General features: G+C 41.6%; 1 protein-coding gene across 1 annotated transcript; it reads right to left on the reverse strand.

Annotated features, from left to right (window-relative positions):
* Positions 1–308: 308 nt before the first annotated feature.
* Positions 309–20,802, reverse strand: SQLE (squalene epoxidase). Its single transcript, XM_082044251.1, has 11 exons — positions 19,838–20,802; positions 17,449–17,701; positions 16,979–17,159; positions 14,073–14,169; positions 10,767–10,880; positions 7,578–7,749; positions 7,193–7,288; positions 6,486–6,628; positions 5,384–5,480; positions 4,772–4,859; positions 309–3,744 (listed from the first exon to the last, which is right to left on the reverse strand). The coding sequence occupies exons 1-11, from the start codon at positions 20,120–20,122 to the stop codon at positions 3,552–3,554; spliced, it is 1,719 nt and encodes a 572-aa protein (XP_081900377.1). The 5' UTR covers positions 20,123–20,802; the 3' UTR covers positions 309–3,551.
* Positions 20,803–21,210: the final 408 nt, after the last annotated feature.

Below are 21,210 nucleotides of genomic sequence, written 5' to 3' on the forward strand. Positions count from 1 at the left end.
ACTGCCCCACTGACACAAAACAACCAGCGTGCATCAACAGCATCCCAGTAAACAGCAGCGTGGAGGTTGAAGGAGACACCGGCAGCCTTTGGGTTAGCCCAGGTCACAGCTCCCACAGCAAAACGGGCACAGGTGACACAGCCAGCGCCCTGTCCCACCCAGCAGCCCCGTCCCACGTCACAGCAAGTTTGTGGCTGCGAACGCAGAGCAAGGACCAGGACAGCGAGCGGTAGGAGGCAGAGATCAGGGGTACGACACGAGCACGAGGGAGAAAGACAACACAGAAACAGGCGTTACCAAGGAGGGAGCAATCTGGTTTAATTATCCCCTTTTTTTTTTTCAGATTTCCACAGGTGTTTGGAAAGCCAAGTAACAGCACTGATGTTGCATGGACTTTGGAACAGCTTGATTACAACCAAACTCAAGTGTGGTTCTTCAAAACCAAATCCTTGTTCAACTGAAACAGAGCTGGGGAACCAGAACAGATGAGGAATCACGTATGTTCCATGTTACTAGTTGTTGTTGTTTTTTTCCCCAAGTGTACTGCAGATATCAGTGCAACAGTTTTAAGTGTAAAGTCTTTGAGTACTATTCAGACTTCATTAACAAACCGTTTACATCTACAGAAAATGACATGCTCCCTTTTCTTCAGTTGCAGGACAAACTATTTAAGCCTCTATTCATACACTTCCCCAGAGAGGCACTGTAACGATGTCTGAGATTTCTAACATCACGTTACACCTTCACTGTCTCAGAAGCACAATCAAGTCACAAATTACAAAATCCATCAGCTGATCCAGGACTAACCAAGTGCTTTTCCTTTGTTCCAGCTGGTTAAAGTGAAGGTGGGAGGAAAACTGCCATCACTGCCTTTTACTCACTAGCACTGGAGCAGGCACAGAACACAGGTATCACCCCTGACATGAAATCCCACAGCACATGCCTGCATTAGCAGCTTCTGCTTTTAAAGCTTTAATAAAACCCCCTCTCATTGCCTCATACATTTTCCAGTAAAAGGGCTTGCTCAGAACAACAAGAACAAAAACAAGCCCCAAAAACAGAAGACCAAGAACATTGAACCTACAATAGGAATCTCTCAACGCTCTGAGGAATGCGACGCTTGCACACATGAGCCAACTCCCCACCTACGAACAAGCCCCTGGATCACCGGCACCTCCCATGTCCTCCTTCACCCTCACCATGGGCAAGTTTTCACCCTCTTGCACTGTGTCACCAGCTACGATCTCACCACCATGCAGCTGCTTCTCTTGTTCCTTCTGCTCTCTCAGCTGCACCAGCTCAGCAGTATCGGAATAACCACACAGGCACAGCGCGTCTCACCCTGCGGAGGGCGCGGGATGGTTTGACACTTTGCAGCGTGCAAATCCTCAGAATTAACCTCTTCGGAGTTTGCAGATCTATAGATAACTCACGGGTTGTATCACATACATCCCCATCGTGTTCCTCTCAGATTCTGAACACACCTGTGACACCTTTCCTGAAACGACAACCAGGATTTTTACAGACCATCAGCTGCTGTTTGATTCCATTTGTGGCCATTCCACCTACGGACATTGCCCACTCACTTCCAACTTTTCTTACTCTCATCTGACTCAAGAACTGCTTCTTCCATGACTTTCTGTCCTCCTGTGTACCTGAGAAAAACATCACAGCCAGGGGGTTCAAAGCTGCACCTCAAACTCTGCCCAGCAACTCTTCTTCACCAGGAGTCATATTCTCAGCTTGCTCTTCCTTACACATATATGCAAGATCTTTCTCTCCCCAATGTCCAACAAGTGATCGTTACCTCCATCATCAAGACACTTAACCAGGCAGCACATTCAAGAAAATAAAAGAAAAAATGAGCTTAAATATATACGTATATATGATAAATCAGAACCTAACAAGACTCATTAACCAGAGATACACAACAAAACAACCCCACAGATACCACAACTTTTTATTTACGCTAGCTGAGGGTGTGTATTTGGCTCAGGATTGCTTACCATTGACTTTAAAAAGGCTGCAAATTAGATTAAAAAAATAGAAAATGTAAAATTAATATTTTCAAAGCTGTCACAAATTTTGAAATCACTTGTATAAATTCTGCAAACTTCGTGTTCCCTTGAAGGGGCAGCATTTAGTCAGCCTATATAATGATATTTGAAAATATTAGTCCTTCACCCTAAAGTTTAAACACAGACATATTCACGACAGCTGTAATTTCAAGAGGGTATCAAAAGTGATAATGGTTAGAAAAATATACATAGTTTTGCTTCTGGAAAATAACAGGTAATTTGAAATATCCGTCAAATAAAATATTAAAAAAGCCTCTCCACAGAACGTTTTTTCACAGTCCAACATAAAGTGTATGTTTATATACAGCTTATCCAATATGACATTTCCAAGATGGAGTCAAAGTTTCACCAGTACAGGAAATCATGATCCGTTCCTGCTCTCTGACCTGTTGGCTGCACGTGGCTGCTCGTGACAAGCAGTGACAAGAAAGGTGAAGAGAAATGAAAATACATAAGAACAAAGGAAAGCACACTCATGAAGATGATGGTGAAAGGAACAGTGACCAATGGTAAAGGCATCACCTCTTTAGTAGCATAAAGGAACTTCTACAGGAAAAATACATACCACAAGTATTAAAAGGACACTTCTGTGGTTCTTGTCGTGAATTTTAAGAAGTAGCATTAAAGATTGCTGTCTACTAGAAATAGGCCAGACTGAATTTGTTTCAGTAGCTGTGGTTTGTTGCTGTGCTTCAGTTCATGGCAGTGTTAAACTGGAACTGCACACACACAAAGTAAACCAAAACAACCCCCCAAGGTTTTAAAAGGCAGAGACATAGGGAGAAAAACATGTGCTTTCAGTACCTGAGTGCGGTGCAGTAGCCAACAAACCTATGGTCTGATTATTACTCGTTTAAATTAATTCTGCTGGGAATAATTATTTCAGAAGAGCAACATAGCACCTGCAACAGTGACTCGAGTTAAAGATACGGTGACACTCCAAAATCTGAAATCCTTTACAGTGTCCTTTTAAATGTCAGTAGACTAGAATCTTAGCCACAACTGAAAAAGAACAGAGGCAAATTCTAATGAGATAACCCAAATCAAGAATGTTACAATATTTCACAGTACTAAAGAAACAGTCTATGGAACTACTGAACAGAAACAAGCATGAAGGATAATAGCAGCATAGGGTTTACAGTTTCACTTCTCAGTTTATTCATATTAGTGGTGCACTCAGCAATGGATAAAACAAGGAATGAAATTCTGACAAAACTGGCAATTATCTACCACATGTCAACACTTAATTATGGGCCTTGTAAACAGCTAACTCATTCTGAATTTTAATTGCAAAGGAGAATATTTACATATAATATATATGTATATGACCACAAAACCAAAATAAGTCAAATCCTTATCAAGGAAATTGGATTTTGAAGAAAACATAATACAATATTAAATAGTACATGTCCAAAGACTTTGAAGGCATCTTGATTTTAATGTTTTCTTCCTCCAGTCATTTCCTCCTGGATTTTAATAGACTAAATACTTCATTTCAGAGTAAATAAGTGGAAATATTACAGAGCAACTTCGGTAGAGAACAGCTCCACTACTGAAAAACGCCCGAGGTGTGGTGATCCAGGACTCGGACTTAAAGCAAAAATAAACAGCGTATAATGCCACGGCGAAGAAGTGGCCAATCAGTACCGTTGGTTTAGGAGATAACCTGTGTTAAAAATAAATAGATAAAACATGGAAATAAACAGAATCAGAAAGCACTGACAGATTTTCATTTTACAAATAGACATCGCCACTGAAGATTACATGAACAGGAGCCAGCAGTGTGCCCTTGTGGCCAAGAAGGCCAACAGCATCCTGGCTTGTATCAGGAAGAGTGTGGCCAGCAGGACCAGGGCAGCGACTGTCCCACTGTACTCAGCGCTGGTGAGGCCACATCTTGAATCCTGTGTTCAGTTTTGGGCCCCTCACTACAAGAAAGACACTGAGGTGCTGGAGAGGGTTCAGAGAAGGGCAATGAAGCTGGTGAGGGGTCTGGAGCACAAGTCTGATGAGGAGCAGCTGAGGGAACTGGGGCTGTTCAGCCTGGAGAAAAGGAGGCTGAGGGGAGACCTTATCGCTGTCTACAACTACCTGAAAGGAGGTTGTAGCATGGAGGGGGTTGTTCTCTTCTCCCAAGTAACAAGTGATAGGATGAGAGGAAATGGCCTCAAGTTGCGCCAGGGGAGGTTCGGATTGGATATTAGGAAAAAATTATTTCCTGAAAGCCTTGTCAGGCATTGGAATGGGCTGCCCAGGGAAGTGGTGGAGTCACCATCATAGAATTGTAGAATAGTTTGGGATGGAAGGGACCTTCAAAGCCCATCTAGTCCAAGCCCCCTCCAACTAGATCAGGTTGCTCAGAGCCCCAATCAGCCTGGCCTGGGATGTCTCCAGGGATGAGCCATCTACCACCTCTCTGGGCAACCTGTGCCCATGCTTCACCACCCTCAAAAGTATTTTTTCATCCCTGGAGGTATTTAAAGGATGTGTAGATGTGGCACTTAGGGATATACTTTACTGATGGACTTGGCAGTGTTACGTTAACAGTGGGACTTGATCTTAAAGATCCTTTCCAACCTAGGTGATTCCATGATTGTCCCTGTGCAGAGCTGACCAACTGGGAGCAAAGATCCTCACAGGGGCTCACAGTGCTCGACCCAGTCACACTAACTGTTACAAACACCCGAACTTACACAGACAGCAATCCAACGGGACCCGAGACACACTCTCCACCAAGTCTGAAGTAATGGAAACAGGCTTTCTTTAGCTGATGCAAGGAATCTACAAAGTGAATTAAAATGACTCAAAAAATACAATCAACATGTACCGAAAACATTTTCAACATACACGACAGAATATTAAAGGGCTTGGGCACTTTGATAGCTGTTGTTCTGCTAAATTCAGCTGGATTTTGAGCTAGTTTTATTTAAGTAAAGGACAGCCTTACAGAATATCTACGTATTCTTGAATATTAACTCGACACAAGAACAAGTGTTTTCTGTTATTTTGTTTTGTTTTTTTTCTGTTTGTGGGGTTTTTCTTTGGTTTTGGTTTTTAATACTAAATCCAGACTTGCCTTCACATCGCTAAAACTCAGTTTCCGTAACACTTGAACTAAACAAGTTGGCATAGAACACAAGCTAACTCATTAAAATCCTTTGATGTATCTTTAATTTATATCTATCTATCTATATATATACAAACAAACACATGGACATACGCTCATACACATACACATCTCCTCCCCAGGCATATTTTTTTAGCAAGTTGTAATTAATCAGAAGTTATCTTTAAAATATACTTACCATCGGTGGCAGCAAAGAGTTCATAAAGAGCCTGGGCAAGAACATTCACTACAAAAGAATGAGATTTCTTTCTTGACCAGTAAAATGTTCTTTTGGCCTGAAAAAAGGGAAATAAAAATTCTGTCAGTAAATACAGTAGAACATTCAAAAGATTCCCAAAGAGGTGGTGAGAGTCATAATCGTGCAAAACATAGAGCGGATTTAAGGACACACTAGATTGGTTCGTCAAACCAGTTATTGAGGCTCCTCTTACACTAAATACAGAAGATAAGGGTTTTCTAGGGTGTGCCTCAACTCATCCTTTAATAGGTGGCTGATGTAGGTCAGAAACCTGAAGGATAACACTCACCTAGTTCTCTCTGTTGACTGAGAATAAACAGGAAATAACAAAGTCTGAGATAAGCAGCTGAGATTAAGTGTCTGCATTTGGTCAGGTAAGTCCTGTGTTGTCATTCAGGGTCCCTCTAAGTGCTTTGCCATTTTCAAATACACTTTTTGAATAATTAACTTGTAGTCTATAATTATTCTAGTTGTAATTTAGCCAAAACAATATGCCTAACCTGATTAAACGCAGTAAACAAATAAATAAGATCTCTTATTATCTGCTCACCAGAATTTTGGGGCTAAATCTCAGTGAAAAAATAAAGCCAGCATCAACACCGATAGTGCTGATTTCTAGGAAAGAAGCACGTCTTCTAACTTACTGCTCTGACATTAATGCAAAGAGCTCAGTGGAGCACTGAGATGTGTCTTGAAAAACTCAGCACACGTCCTCATTATTCTCTAAGTGCCAGTCACACCAGCGGAATGGTCCAAACCCACCCTATTTAAGATGAATCTACATTACAAATACATGAGTAATGTGGGAACATCAGGTTCTACTAGCAAAGCACACTGACTACACAAAACACGACAGGTCAGTAAGCACAGTTTTGAATCTGCCTTTTGTGGCACAGCCACAGCACTCGCACATCGCAGCTCCGCTCTGAAAACTGCTGTGCCTTACTAATAAACTACAAGACCCCGAGTTGCATTAAATTTAAAAGTGTGTCATTAAATTGCAGCAAAAGCTGCCTAAAATAAGCCCAAAACAAAGCTTCACCTTAAGAACGTCAGAATCTTCATAAAGATCTGGAATATCCTGGAGCAAACTCCTCCATATTTTAACATCATTTAAAGCAACACTCATGCCTCCACCAGTTAGAGGGTGCCTTATATTATATGCATCTCCTAAAAGAAGAACACCTAGAGAGAAGAGAAAAATCAGTGGGATACTACATAATCTTAGAACTCAAATCCTCTATTTTATTTTAAATCAAACTTAGTAAGAATCCACTCCCTCCAGAAAATGAGATAAATAACAACCAGCAATTAAGAGAGAAAAAAGAAAGGGGACAAAAAAAAAAAGTATGTATTGAAATTAACAGGCTTTAAAAGGCTTTACGATGATCAGGGCCAAAATATTTTTTGCCTATAGGTATTGCAGGTGTTTGTGTCAAAGAACACAAACATATATACTTTTCAAGGTAATTTATTTCCTTTTTAATAAAGCTTTTCTTAAAAAGACCACATTTGTATGAGCTTGAGCAACTGAGTGATTTAAACTTAAAAATAAAGCAGGCACTGATATGAAGTCTGGTGTCAATATAAACATTCCAGTTACACTATGCCCAAGGTACACATTTTCAAAGCATTATATTTAATAGAAGAACTGTGAGACAGCAGTATTGAATGACAAACATACATCTATGACAGCAAAAACTCAAGTTTTTGATGTCTTTTCCCCTCCTTTTATTTCATAATACACACCTTTTTTGTTAACAGCCGAAGGAGGCAAGAAGCTGGCTGGCATAGTCCTTAAACGATCATTTTGAACTGCTATTAAGAATGGTTCCTTTAAGTGATCTGCAATAACCAAATATTTTAGTTACACTACTTAGATAGACTCTAAAATAACTTGCACATAACCCATTGTAACTGCTTTTTAGAGATATAAGCTTTGTGAATTGCTAATCTTACACATGCGAGCTGAACAAACTGCTATTTGATGTGGTATCAAAGAAGGATGAATAGTTACTGAAATAGTAACTGCACACGTGGAAAAAGCCCACACAGTTCCATGGATTCAATGAAATGTGCCTTTTTTGGCACATTTAATTGTGTCAATTACAGATGGAAATCTTTCTGGACTTACCAGGTAGTTGTGGATGAACGTTCTCAATCATGTATTCTTTTAAATTTTTTGGCATTTCCCCTCGAATATCCACGAGGACCCGAGTCTCAGTTGCAGAAATCTTATAGATCAGCACTGGACTAGTTTTAGCTAAAACAAGTTCAGCATAATTACCTTTAAACTGTGGTGCATCCTTAAAAGGAAAAGAAGGGGGAGAAAGATTGAGACCGATTAATGAAAGGATGTTAAACTTCAGATATACAAAACCGTTTTCTGAAATGCTTTGAAACAATATCCCCTATCATATTAAGTTTGTGTTAGTTTTCTCTCTTAAATGAACAAAAAAGTGTTTTCAAAAAGAAGATTCCGAACTTCAACAGTTATAATTCTTTTAGCAATACATTTTAATATTTACTAGAATATACGTTAAATTATACATTTCATTTGAATACCTTACTGATATTTAATACATATTATTGAAAACCTGTAACGTAATCAATGTAGTAGTTTTTGGTAACTTTTCATAAATAAGGTGGTGGAAGGGAAAAAGACACACTAGTCTGTACACAACTACATGGAGATTCCAACTGAGGAAGAATCATAGGGTCCACCTAACTAGATCTTGAACAAGTAGAGAAACAGGAGGCATTTGGGCAGTGGTAACTTTTTCCTACAAAAAGTTCCTCCAGGTCAGTGTTCCCATTCCAGTGAAAGTTCTGTAGTTTTGGTCCCTTCTCCCTTAATTACTTCTGCTGTTAATCATTGTTATTGCAGCAGCCACGGAGGGTAAGAACCAGCCACAAGTCCTACCTGGGTTCTCCAGCCACCCAGCTACCAATTCCCACTTTCTTTCTTCCGTAAAGTCTATGAGTCCTGAAGGTACAGATGTACCTGGTTGCAAGGTACGCACCCTGCAGGCAGGAGCACAGCTTGGGTATTCTCCTGGAGTGTAAAAAATACCTGGTTTGACCCATAGCTGCCAGGACAAGCTAACCCTTGAGATTTTTACTCCCTGAACAAGCACTGTGAGTATTGTGTAAAAATGTGTGTCACCATCTTAGCTATTGATATTGTAAGGACCCATTGAAGGAGGAGTGTTGTTTTTACAAAACTGGGGACCTGACACCTGACCCCAGCATAGGGGAGGACTGAGAGACATCTGACTATGGATCCTTAATGTAAAACAAAGTCTCTTTGAACTAATCCTGGAATGAAAACTGATTAGTGGATTGAAAAAGTGAAGCTAGGGGGTAAGCTAAGGGTAGGCAGAGCCAGGAATCCATATTGCTAGAACTAGGTGAATGAGACAGGTAAACGGAGGCAGGCATCGGGTAGTCTGTAAACCCTGCAGTACCCAACCAATGGGGAACAGGGGAGGGAATTTGTGGCTGGGATTTGAGGGGGATATAAGCAGGGGCTTTTTGCCCTATTCTGTGTGCCCACCTCTAGGTAAAACACCCCGTCTTGCAAAATCATTGATAAAATATGCTTTGTTGAGAGATCTTGCCTGGGCCTATTAAATTGGCAAGGTAATAGTTTCCTACAACATCTTCACACAAACCAGTCAAAGCACCTATACCTAAGGAAACAATTCTGCAAATTGGGTTCCAGCTTTACAATGGTGCCTACTTCTAATCCAGAGATTAATGTTATAAGATATAGCACTAATAGTGCATATATAGCACTTTATATGAGGTGCTGAAACTTTTTTTTCATAAAAAAACAAAACTATTTTCTATGAACTGGTCTAGGGAGTCCAGTGCTCAGTTTAACCTCGCTATGTTGAATCCTAATAATTTTTTTTACCTTCCTTTGTTCAACTACATGCATAGATTAACACTGTACTCTCTTCTTAAAATCAGAAATCTAACTTTTAACAAAAGGTATTTTACATCTGTCTCACAGTGTTTTAAGCATTAAAAATCTGATCTTCAATTGTAGCAAATACGTTAAATCTGACATAACAAGTTGAGCTATACTAGAGCTGGGATGGACTATGCATCAATAATTTATAACAAGAGTTAAAAATGTAGGCTAAAATTTCCGAGTGCTCCTCAAAGGGACACAGAAACTGATAGAACAGCTGGATAAATATTTAAAGCATAGTTCTAGTTGATTTTGTTAGAATACATTTAATGTTAGAATTCAAGACAGTCCTTGGAATAAAATGCTTTAAAAAAAATGAATGCTTGAGTCTTTTATACAGGCATATTCTCTATTCTGTGCCTCTATTAACAATATTTGATGTCTTTCTTGCATAAATCTCCTTGCACAGTATTCTGAACATTTATCTTTCACTTCACAAAGTTCTGCTATAAAAGCCCCTTCTGCATGAGTTCATATGAACAGGTTCTATAGGTACCTATACATTTGGATGGAAACCAAAACAAAGCCCTGCCAAACAGTAAACAAAGAGAGAAAAAAATACATCTTGAGAAGACAGGATGAGAAGGTTCCCCAAGGGATAAGCCCTGAAGACCAGCAATCATGTGGAATATAGAGGAACCAATAAGTGGGACACCAAAAAGTCTGCTGAATGGGTACAAGTCCACCAAGACATCAGCACCACCAGCAGCTTGTGTGACACCACCAAGAGGGTGGTGGCTGCTGTATGAGACAGAGGACACGGCATTATGTGTGCAGGGTTACACAAACTCCTGGGACACTCTCCAAACACCAACTAGAATATCACTACAACCTGGTTCTCCCGAGTGCATGGTCAGGGTTGGCCTCCCAAGGATTGCCCCAGCCAAGCAGCTGGGAATGTAACAGGGAAGAACATGAGTGAATAACTCACCATGTCTGTGAATACTTATCCTCCATTAATAACTGCAGAGTGATTCTGTTGATAACAACAGTTTAATGAATGCTTTAAAAATATTGATTGTTAGCTGTTGTTCCCACCCCAGCACAGATACTTGATCTCTTTTTAAGATAAAAGCGATTTGCAATTCTCACATACTAAATACAGTAGGGTTTGGTATCACCTTGCAGTGATCTTTCCAAGAATATTTAGATGCTGCAAGGCCCCTCTGAGACATCAGACTCAGGGAAGCACTTTTCTTCTCATTTCTCAGTGCAGACCACAAACAGCCAACATACCAAAGCATATGCACAAAGGTAATGAACTTCAACATAATCAGCGAAATTCAGACCCACATTAAGAAGCAGTAGCACATTGGCTTATAAGGTATTACAAATAGAGGTTACCTTCAATATACAACCAACGAAATGGGATGAAACGGTAACTTTGTTAGAGATCAGTTTTTTTCTGAACTTGGAGAAAAGTCCATCAGCTACAACAGTGAGTGGTGCATGAAGTTCCTGCAGCATGGAAGAAAGAAGGAAAAAGAGAAAAGGAAAAAAATGACTTTTTCAATTTTATTTCAGAACAGTGAAACAACTCCCAAGCCCTCATGTTCAATTGCATGCTAGATATTCTACAAAACAATAAGCATAAGAGGATCACAGATCAAATGTATAATACATGGATTAAGAAATAAAGTATATTTTGCCTTTCTTATCTTGATATTTAACTCTATTTCCTCTAAGAATTAGCCTAACAATTTGCTCCAGCTCTTTCAGACATGCATTCAGATAACACGGTTATGGTGGCTGTGTAGGAACCTGGATAAAACAAAGACAAGAAAGTAATCATTCCCTTCAGCCTATAATGCTCTTCAGGAGAAAAAAACATAAACAAATTTTAACTAAAATAACCAAGCATGACCAACTAAACAGAAACAAACCAAAGTATAACAAACAGGAATGCAGTAAGCATACCAAGATTTTAAAGACCAAGCAGTGAACTTTGAGCAGTTCCTAGTATACTTAGGAACTACAAGCGCAAATTGTGTATGTAGGCAAAACATAAAATAAACTCTGAGTAAACTGATAAGGCTCAGCCTGAGTGTACACACAAACCCCTCATGTTTGACACACACATTGTTCTCAAACATGAACAAATTATTCCAATCATTAAAATATATTTTTAAGCATTTTATTGTTAAGGCAATATAACAACATTATCATACTATTAAGCATTTAGAGGTAGATATTTCCTTCTACCCACAGCTTTCTCATTGTCAGTGTATTCAGTGATTTATCTGCAAATGACTATAGATTTATACTGTGCATTAGACCTTGGCCTTCAATAAGCTCATACATTTGGCAAGAGCAGACCTTTTAAGATTTCAGGATGTAAGTAACGGCAAAACGCATGCTGTGTTTTATTAGCACACCTAGCAACTATTTTACTATTGGATAGAAGGATCTGGGGAACCAGTATGTGAATGGTACATCCCTGCTCAGAACGGCTTCCTCCACAAGCAGTTCCCTCCTGCTCAGGAATGGAACTGAGTCACTTGTGACACATGGTCCTTACACCGAAGGGAATTCAGACAAAATCGAATGAGTGTACAGCTGAGTAAAACAATATACATTTCTGGCCTCTGAGCCTATGGAACTGAGCTCAAAAGCAGTGCAAGAGACGGTAAAGCAAATAAAACCTCTTTCCTATGGATTCTTGTCTCAGACAAGCTCTAATTATTCCTGCAGTTAGAGCAAAGTAACCTGCCCATAGGGGTTCCCTGGTGTCTAATTGATGCTATATTTTTTTCCAGTCAACATGTTAAGACTCTTCCTCTATTTGGTCATCTGATTTTGATAAATGTTATAACCCTGCTTTTAGGATACTGACTAACTTCAACCTCATTTAAAAGAATAAAAATCTCAAAGGTAATGTGGTGAAAAATGGGGACAGAGAGCACAGAAAAACACAGACAACATAGATCAGCCTCCTTTCCTTACGAAAGCAGTCTAAGGAATGCAAACAGGCTGTGTTTTTCATATTTGTTGTTGTGTTTTATTGTTCCTAGTGCATTGCCCAGCTGTAAAAGGTCACAGGGAGGGTAACACAGAAGAAACGTTTAGCAGAAACTTCTTACACTAGATTTCTACCATCAAAAGACATCTAGGCCAGCAAATAATAAAGCTCTTTCTGGCCACACGACTTCAGCACACAAAGCAAAACAGGAATTTGCTTATGCCCATTACACAGATAGGAAACTCAAAGTCTTAAGAACAAAATCCATACTGTCAGGAAAGATGTAGGTTAAAACACTGCTCACCTTACTGCTGGTCAAATAAAGTCATACTTAACATTTATGGATGGTGGTGGTATTATCATGTCTAAAACTTAAAAATAAACCTCAAAGCAAAATATGCACTACCGCTCCTAAAACCAAAATCTCCCCCTTCTATATTGCTGGATGATTAAGTCAACTGGATTTGGGGAAAAAACGCCAAACACCACCTTTCCTCCAAAGCCTCCCCTCCCAAAACATCTTGTCTTTCCAGTACCCACGTGTGATTCAATGGCTTATTCGACCAGAGTGGATTTCCCGATGTAGTTTTATTCACTTTAGATGACATTAAAGACAGACCCAGGAAGAGGAGCTGGAACTGCCCTTCCTCCAGCTGCCTCGAGAGGGGCCGAGGATGTTATTTCCACCCAGTTCTCTTACAGCTTCCTAGTTCCAGCACTCTGCCATCCAGGGGGCTAGAATACCCTTAGCCTGAGGAGGGCCTAAAACCAGCTCACTTACATCTGGGGTAAGCACTTTTCAAAGGGCCTTTTACATACGGTTTTATACCACCATTTCAATTTCTAAAAATGAGAGATATTTTTAGTAATGCTCAGAGTAGGATCTTCCTTCTACTCAGGAACCTTCTCAACCTCGCACAGAGGGCAGCAGAGCACAGGTAGGAGATTCCCGTCGCCCCCATCACAGCACACCCGAACACATTGGCTACGTAACTTTAGACAGCAAAGGAATTTTAAAGCCAACAAAGAAGATTACAAGTTTGTCTTTTCTAGAGAATAGGCAGTATATCCAAAACTTCAGCACATACATTCTACCTCAGGTGGGCTTTTCTAAACTTTTTTGTAAGTTCACATAGCTTCACAGTATTTAGCCAGCTGTTCAGCATTAGTTGAGGCAAAGAACATTGATCATATCAGGGAAACAATTAAAATAGGCCAGAACTCTCTTTCTGTGGTCCAAGGAATGACTGGACAGACCTATCTCTCTGAATAGGCACCTATCTTCTCATTTTCAGACACCTCAGTGAAGGGTGGAAGTGGATGTGGAAATGTAGACCATCACACACAGGCAAAGCACGAATCTTAATATATTTGGTTTTCGATGAGTAACTCTCAAGAGATTTTAAACTCCAGACATATGAATAGGGAAGCAAATAATGAACTGAATTCTCCAGAGACACTGAAAGCAGAAGCTGCACAAGAAGTTATAACAAGAATTCCCATTTTCTGGAACTGTATCCACCAGAAAGTAATCTCCCTTTATTAAAGCTTTTGCTTTCTTGATAACTGCATTATTTCTGCACCAGTAGAGTTTTACAATGAAATAAATATAAGTTTATATTTATTTTTATATACATAAACCTCTATTCTCTCAATAGTTTAACAAAGATCGTAATGGAGACTTGTCTCACCTTAGTATCTCCAGTTTCTTTGTCCTTGTACTGAACACCCACAACACAGTCGTCTTCCTCAAGTAATTGTAACACAGTCCCCTCAATGAATTTTGCACTGAAATAAAATAGAGGTTAGAACAGAATGGAAGAGGATTAATGATGCCAGCATTTCAAGGCACTAGACACAGAACAAGAACCAGATTGTCACTAATCTTGTCTCTGCCAACACAAACAGTTTAAATTTTACAAAGATACATTCTTGATCACCTTCAGAAGCCACACTGAAAGTCAAAAAGTACTTGTATCTAATTTCAGTTCAACACTATCATTTGATTTGATACTTGAGAATATTCTAAAACTGTATCGGTTGTCTTAAACACCCTACCACTTAGGAGAATCCCCTGTTGCTCTTTGGGTGCTCCACGGCCATGTGAGAGGTACAGAGAAGAGTTTGACACCTAATAATGGTCAGAAATCAGCAGCTGAGTCATCTCTGCTCAACAGTGGGAAATGCTGACAATGTGAGACACAACTTCAAGCAGAACTCAGAAGCAACATCCAAAGTAGCACTTCAACACTTAGCATGTACGGTGGGTAAAAGTGAAGTACCTAAGTTTCAGGGTAGTCCAAAATAATCTAACTTGTTTAGGACAGAGACATCTAGTTTTTCACCTCAGGAATTCAGGATGCTTGGGGTTTTTTGCTATTTATGCTTTCAAAGTTCTGCTAATGTTTATGTTCAGAGTTTGAATGGTGCATCTCTTACTTCTACCTCCCAACCAGAGCTATTTGGGGTTCCCAAATTAAATCCCTGTAAACTTTTATCCCATGTTAGGTCTGAGCTGTTAGACCTGACCCCAGCAGTTCAGACTTAGCAGCTCAAAATGGACACTCTCTCTCCCTCACAAATATTTTCATATCCAGACGGAATTTCACAACTTGGAGAAATGAGCCAAAGAGCCACATGAGAATACAACAGCTTGATATTTTAGGCTCTCAGAAAGAACAGGAGCAATTGAATTAATGTCTTTTTTCTGTCAGCCAGCACAGAGATTTCAGAGCAGTATCAAACTGGTTACACATACACACAATAGCAGAAACTTCAACAGCAAGGGAGTGCACCAACACGTCATGTTACCAGCAGGTGAATCAGAGTGCTGCAGATCCTATCAGCTTTAAATTTCTTTCGTAGTTGTCATTTCAGTTATCTAAATAAGTGCTCACTTATTTTCTGGTTCTCACCGACTATAAAAATCGTTAACTAATGATGCCCCACCTCCTTCCTCTGCAAAATTGATTTTACTTATCTGAATTAAATTCATATTGCCTAGTACTTCAAAAGAGGTTAAATTAATCAGTAATAATTTTCTCCTATATTTTAACAAGCTTTGAGATGAAAAACGAAGCCTCATGGCACTACTTAGAGTTCTGGCTCTCTCCTGCACCTTAATTTAATATGCAGTTTCCTACACTGCAATTATAATGGAAAGCAAGCATACACAAAATAAACATTAAAGACAGTGTAAAAAAAAGGAAAAACAATTAAACGTAAGTCACAAACATTAACTTACGTAAGTTTCTGCTTCAAAGATTGTGTACAGCTACTGGTGTTCTTCCCATAATCTGAGCAAACAGGTGCTCAGATTTCACTAACTTGAAGCCTCAATAAGGTGGCTTTAGCTTTTATAGCTAGTAAACGTGGTTGTCATTAATTTTAACTGTACTACAGAGCTGCTATCTTTCACTGCTACTTTTAGTAATTAGGAGAAAGCAATTTTCCAGCTCAGAATAAAGACATCTAAGGTAAAAAGACTATAATGCCATGTTTCCCTTATAGGCATTATTAGGGGGGAGAAAAAGTCAAACCAAAAAAACAGCCCACAGAAAACAGCATCTAGAATCTATTCTGTTCCAATAAAAGTTTCCTTCTCACCTCTTGTATAAAAGAAAATGCAGTTTAAGAGGAAACACTCATTCTTATTTAATGAGGAAGAGAAGGTGTCATCAAGACTCTAAAAACCAGAAGTGAATAACTGGAAAGAGCTGCTTCCATTTAGTGCTCCTTTCTAGTTACTCTGCTTGACTTCTTGTTATCAGAAAAAGCACAACAACATCCAAGTGTAAAAGAAGCTTGATTTCTGGCATCAGAGATAACATAAGTGGAAGAAATATATGTCCCTGCTCATTCCAGGAGGGTTGGACCCTTTGAAGGTCCCTTCCGACCCAAACTATTCTATGGTTCTAAGAAACGACACTGGATTTGCCGCTCGTTTCTTGATAAAAGTTCTACTCATTGCTCAGAGAAGAGGTCACTTCTTCTGATAAAATGCCAAACCCAAGAATCAGTAGAAGAGAATCAATCTTTTAACCTTGAACTGTTCTCTCACACGGATGGGCCAGTACATTGCCTAATATTTAAAGCCTATATTCCCATATTTTCATAGAATCATTTTGGTTGGAAGAGACCTACAGGATCATCAAGTCCAACCACAGCCTAACTCTAGCACTAAACCATGTCCATAAGAACCTCCTCTAAAGGCCTTCTAAACACCTTCAGGGATGGTGACTTCACTACTTCTCTGAGCAGCCTGTTCCAGTGCCTGACAACCCTTTCTGTGAAGAAGTTTTTCCTAATGTCCAAACTAAACCTCTCCCCGTGCAACCTGAGGCCATTTCCTCTTGTTCTGTCACTTGCTACTTGGGAGAAGAAGATTACCTTCTCCCAAAGGGTAACATGTGATGTATATGCAACTCATGAACATATTTACAGAAAATAGAACGAGTAACTATAGCTGTTACTTCAAGTCCTGTTCATTGCAGCCCTCTCTGTTGGGAAAGAGGGAATGGTTAAGGAATCTCATGGATGCTGGGAACAGTGCTGCTCAGTGTCTGGTCCCAGAGGTGCCATTCACAAGGTGACTCACTTGGGCTCTGCCATCGCTGCCCTTCGGAGACCCATGATGAACCGGCCATGATGAAAAGATCTTCCACTCGCCACACAGCCATCCTCAGATGTCGGGTAAGGAATTTCAACCTCCGAGTTGCTCTCTATGTCATGAATTATGTAACCATTTACTATTTGTGAATCAATACCTTCTACCGTATCTGCAAAATATAAGGCAATAGATGAGTTTAAAAAGTCTTTAAGAAAGCTTAATTATGTATGAAAATTATTTCTTTACATAGAGTCCAATCTTCTTAATCAAAACACACATACGGAAGCCCGAAAATTTTCAAAATGGCAGACTGGAAATAGACAAGCAATTTTAATTCAAATATTAAGCACAGATAATGTATTTTTTCATTTTCACCATAGGCATGGTTTTTCTACAAACATAACTGAGTGTAGAGACTGTTATGTTATAGGTATATTTACATTTTTAAATGCACTCACCTTCAAGACCCAAGTCTCTAAGGGCATTAAAACCTCCAGGTTGCAACAATTCTCCAACTATCCTGTCAGGTTCTTTCAGATCTCTCTCTATCACAGTCACCTTTCTTCCATCCCTTGAGAGCACCGTGGCCAAGGAAGAACCAAGGACGCCTGATCCCACGATGATAATTTCTGGATCGTATTGGGGTGACAATGTTGCATTTGGAGCAGTTTCTGTCAGATATACATCTGAGAAGTTCACTTCTTTTTTACCCTTTAGAGAAGAAAGCCACAGTTAAATGTGCCAGTGTATCTATACCATAACCTCATCAGAGGGCTGACTTCGGACTAATTCTACTTTGATCCAGGGGACTGAGAGCACATTGGGTAGTTGGATAGCATCTTCTAGTTTAGTTTTGTCCAAAATGACACCAGTCGTCCTCTACAAGGCAACAGAAACACAACAAGCAGGGAAAAGAAAAAACGACACAACCCAAACAAAATCAAGATACTGCCCTGTTGATCAAAGACAAACCACTATCACGGCCTCAGAGAGACTGAGAGTCAAGTTCCTACAAAGGGCAGAAAGCCAAGGCTGTCCCATATTCTGGGTTTACGAAGTAACAACACACCAATGCCTTTGTACCCCTGAGCCACCACACTCCATGGAGGCCTTAGCACTTTGCAACGAAAAAGTTATCAGATTCATTGGAAAATGTATTTCTCTTTAATTTTATTTTAAGTGAACCTACCTACCAAAATAACAGTAATAACCAAAATACAGTAATATTCAGCATGGAAAAGTGTCAGCCGAAGCACCTACCAGGGAACTGTTATGAAGAAATGGTCCTGAAATGAAAACTCATCCGAAAGTCAAAAGTACAGGCAAAATTATCGTCCACTTACACTTAAAACTGCTAAGAATTGACATCCATCAGATCACATCAGTTAACATACACACTGATACCCACAGACCAGTTATGTTATTGTACCTTCCCAATAGCATTTAATCACGTGCACTTAAAAGTGAAAAAGTCTTATAAGGGCAATTTCAATGCAAACCTGCATGTCACTTCTCCAGCTGGTAGAAGAGAGTTCAAATCACTGTTTCACACATGCCTCAGCACTACAGTGCTGACATTGGTAAAAATACAATTGCATCTGTGGAACAAATGCCCAGAACAACACTGACACAAGGATTTCTAGTGGCATACTGTTGTGTTTATATCTAAAAGGCAGCAAAGGTGTGCAAAACTAACTATCTGAATTCAGATAATACAAGAAATGGAGGTAAAGGCAGGTTTTACCAGAAAAAAAAAAAATCCAGAACCTTTGACTTGCAGCCAAAAATAGTTTCAAGTTATTTCGTGCAAGGGGTCAGTGCCCAGCCAAAAATGCCCAGAAGCACACAGGAAATTAGCCAAACAGTGCTGACCCACAGATGTATTGAATATGTATGTCCAGTGGGGAGTCCCAGATGGCAGGACTCCAGGTAAGCTCCAGGCACGAACTACAGCTCTCCGCACTGCCTCACAGCAAGGCTCACACTGGGTTCAGTGGAACAGACAGGCAATCTGAGCTTAGGTCCTGCAGCCATTGTACAAGCAATAGTTTAGCAACAATTTCCAAAGAACTTTGCAGTTGTCTAAACAACTGTGTTTTATACAGAAGCATTAGGAAGCTGATCACAGAACTACAGAATGGCCGAAGTCAGAAGGGACCTCTGGAGGTCACCTGGTCCAAAGCTCCACCCACACAAGGTCAGTTACAGCAGGCTGCCCAGGACCACGTCCAGTCGGGGTTTGAGTATCTCCAAGGATACAGACTCCACCATCTCTCTGGGCAGCCTGTGCCAGCACTCAGTCACCCTCTCAGTAAAAAGACCTGTTTCCTGATGTTCAAAGGGAACTGCTGCGTTTTGGTCTGTGCTCATTGCCTCTGCTCCTGTCACTGGACACCCCTGAAAAGAGCCTGGTTCCATTCTCTATGCGCTGTCTCTTCAGGTATTTATATACATTCATGAGTTCTCCCTGGAGCCTTCTCTTCCCCAGGCTGAACAGCCCCAGCTCTCTCAGCCTTTCTTCATAGGAGAGATGCTCCAGTCCTTCGTCTCTACAACACACTGGCAATTGAAGATGTTTTTCTGCTAGTATAATAAACCTTTACTATAATTCTTTCTTCAAACACATTTTATTTTAGTCTACAAAACCCCTGGTCTGACACTTAAATAACTTCCGCTGTTTTTTTGTCAGCCAAAACTACCACAAAATACAGCAAATCAGACATGCAGCATCTAAAGACAAACTCTCCAACCCTTAGTTCCTTTCCCTCACCAGGGCAGGGGGTCAGTGGTCAGAGGGAAGAGCAGGAAGACACTGCACCCCACATGCCACATCTGAATTCAACCTACCTTTCTGCATTTGGGTTGTTCAACTTGTTGAGATGCTGGGGTGGGTTTTGCCCAGAAGAAGCCAACAAGTGGCAAAGCTGAGAGACCATCAGAGAGCATCCCCTGGTGGGTCTTCTGCTGCTGCTGCTGTTTGGGCCCCCTGAAGCGGTACCTGTACGACAGCAGCAAGCCAAGAGAGAAAAACACCAACACGGAGAGCAGCACCTCCTTATTTGCGTAAGTCATGAGGTCCCCGCACTTTTTATACACGTAGATGAAGGAGGCGATACCCAGAAAGGTCCACATCGTGAGAGGACTGGTCACTGGTCCTGGTCGCTTCCTCCAAAGCTTTCCTGCCGACCGATGCTCCCCAAAACGGGTTTTAGTACAAGGTATGAAAAATATACGTATAGAAATGCAAAGACTTGCTTTGCTATGGTAGAGAGGGAGATCTCAATGAAAAAACAAGGAGCTCAAAAGCACTCTGTGGAGGAACAAGCCCCCCCTCGCCAGGCTGCCACAGGAGCCCAGAGAGATGTTCCAAAAACGCCAAAAAAAAAAAAAAAATCAATCAATTTAAAACGTCTTCTTAAAAACCCTCGAGCTCCGCACGGCCCCTCGAGGAGCCGCCGCCCCCGCGATGCCCGCGGAGCTGGAGCTGGTTCCCGCCCGGAGGCTTCCCCGCCACCGCCTGCCGGGCTCGCTCCCCCGCCGGTCCCAGCCCCGCCTCGGCTGCCGGGGCGGACGCGGCTCCGTTGGCGGCGATGCAGCCGGAGCCCCCACGCCCGCTGAGTGAGTTAAACGCCGCTGCGCCCGTGACGCACCAGGCGGGGGAGGGCTCACGGCCCGGGGGGCGCGGCTGATGCTCTACCTGCTCGAGTCAGAGCCCCGAGCGGCCTCTTCACGGAGGGAAGATGCGGCGCTGCCGCCTCCTCGTCTTCCTCCTCCCCTCGTCCCGGTTTCCCGCCCGGCCAACAGCTGAACCCCGGCCCGGCGCCCCGACCCCCCGGCGCCCCAGCGAGCACCCAGAAGCGCCAGGGGGCGGGAGAGCGGCACTCCGCCGGGGGCGGGGCTATGTTAATAGCCAACCGCCCCCGCCTCCTTCTGGGTACCGCGCGCCTCGTGCCTCAGCGGCATCTGGCCAATCGGCGGTGCTATGGCGAGATGGCGCTATGGCCAGGCGACCAATCGGAGCGGGGGAGAGGCGGGGCTTGCGCCCGCTGGGCTCCTAGGGCGATGTGACGACGGGGAGGGCGGGGCGGGAGCGCTGGAGTTGCCATGGTGACGGATGAGGGGCTGCCGCCCGCCGCGGCGGGGCCGCCCCGCCCGCTCCCGCTGTCCGCACCGTTCCCGGGCAGCCCGGGGTATCCAGGCACCGCCATCGCCCGTGCTCG

The sequence above is a fragment of the Streptopelia decaocto genome, assembly GCF_964273445.1.
Source record: "Streptopelia decaocto genome assembly, chromosome: 2".
NCBI classification, from domain to species: Eukaryota; Metazoa; Chordata; class Aves; order Columbiformes; family Columbidae; genus Streptopelia; species Streptopelia decaocto.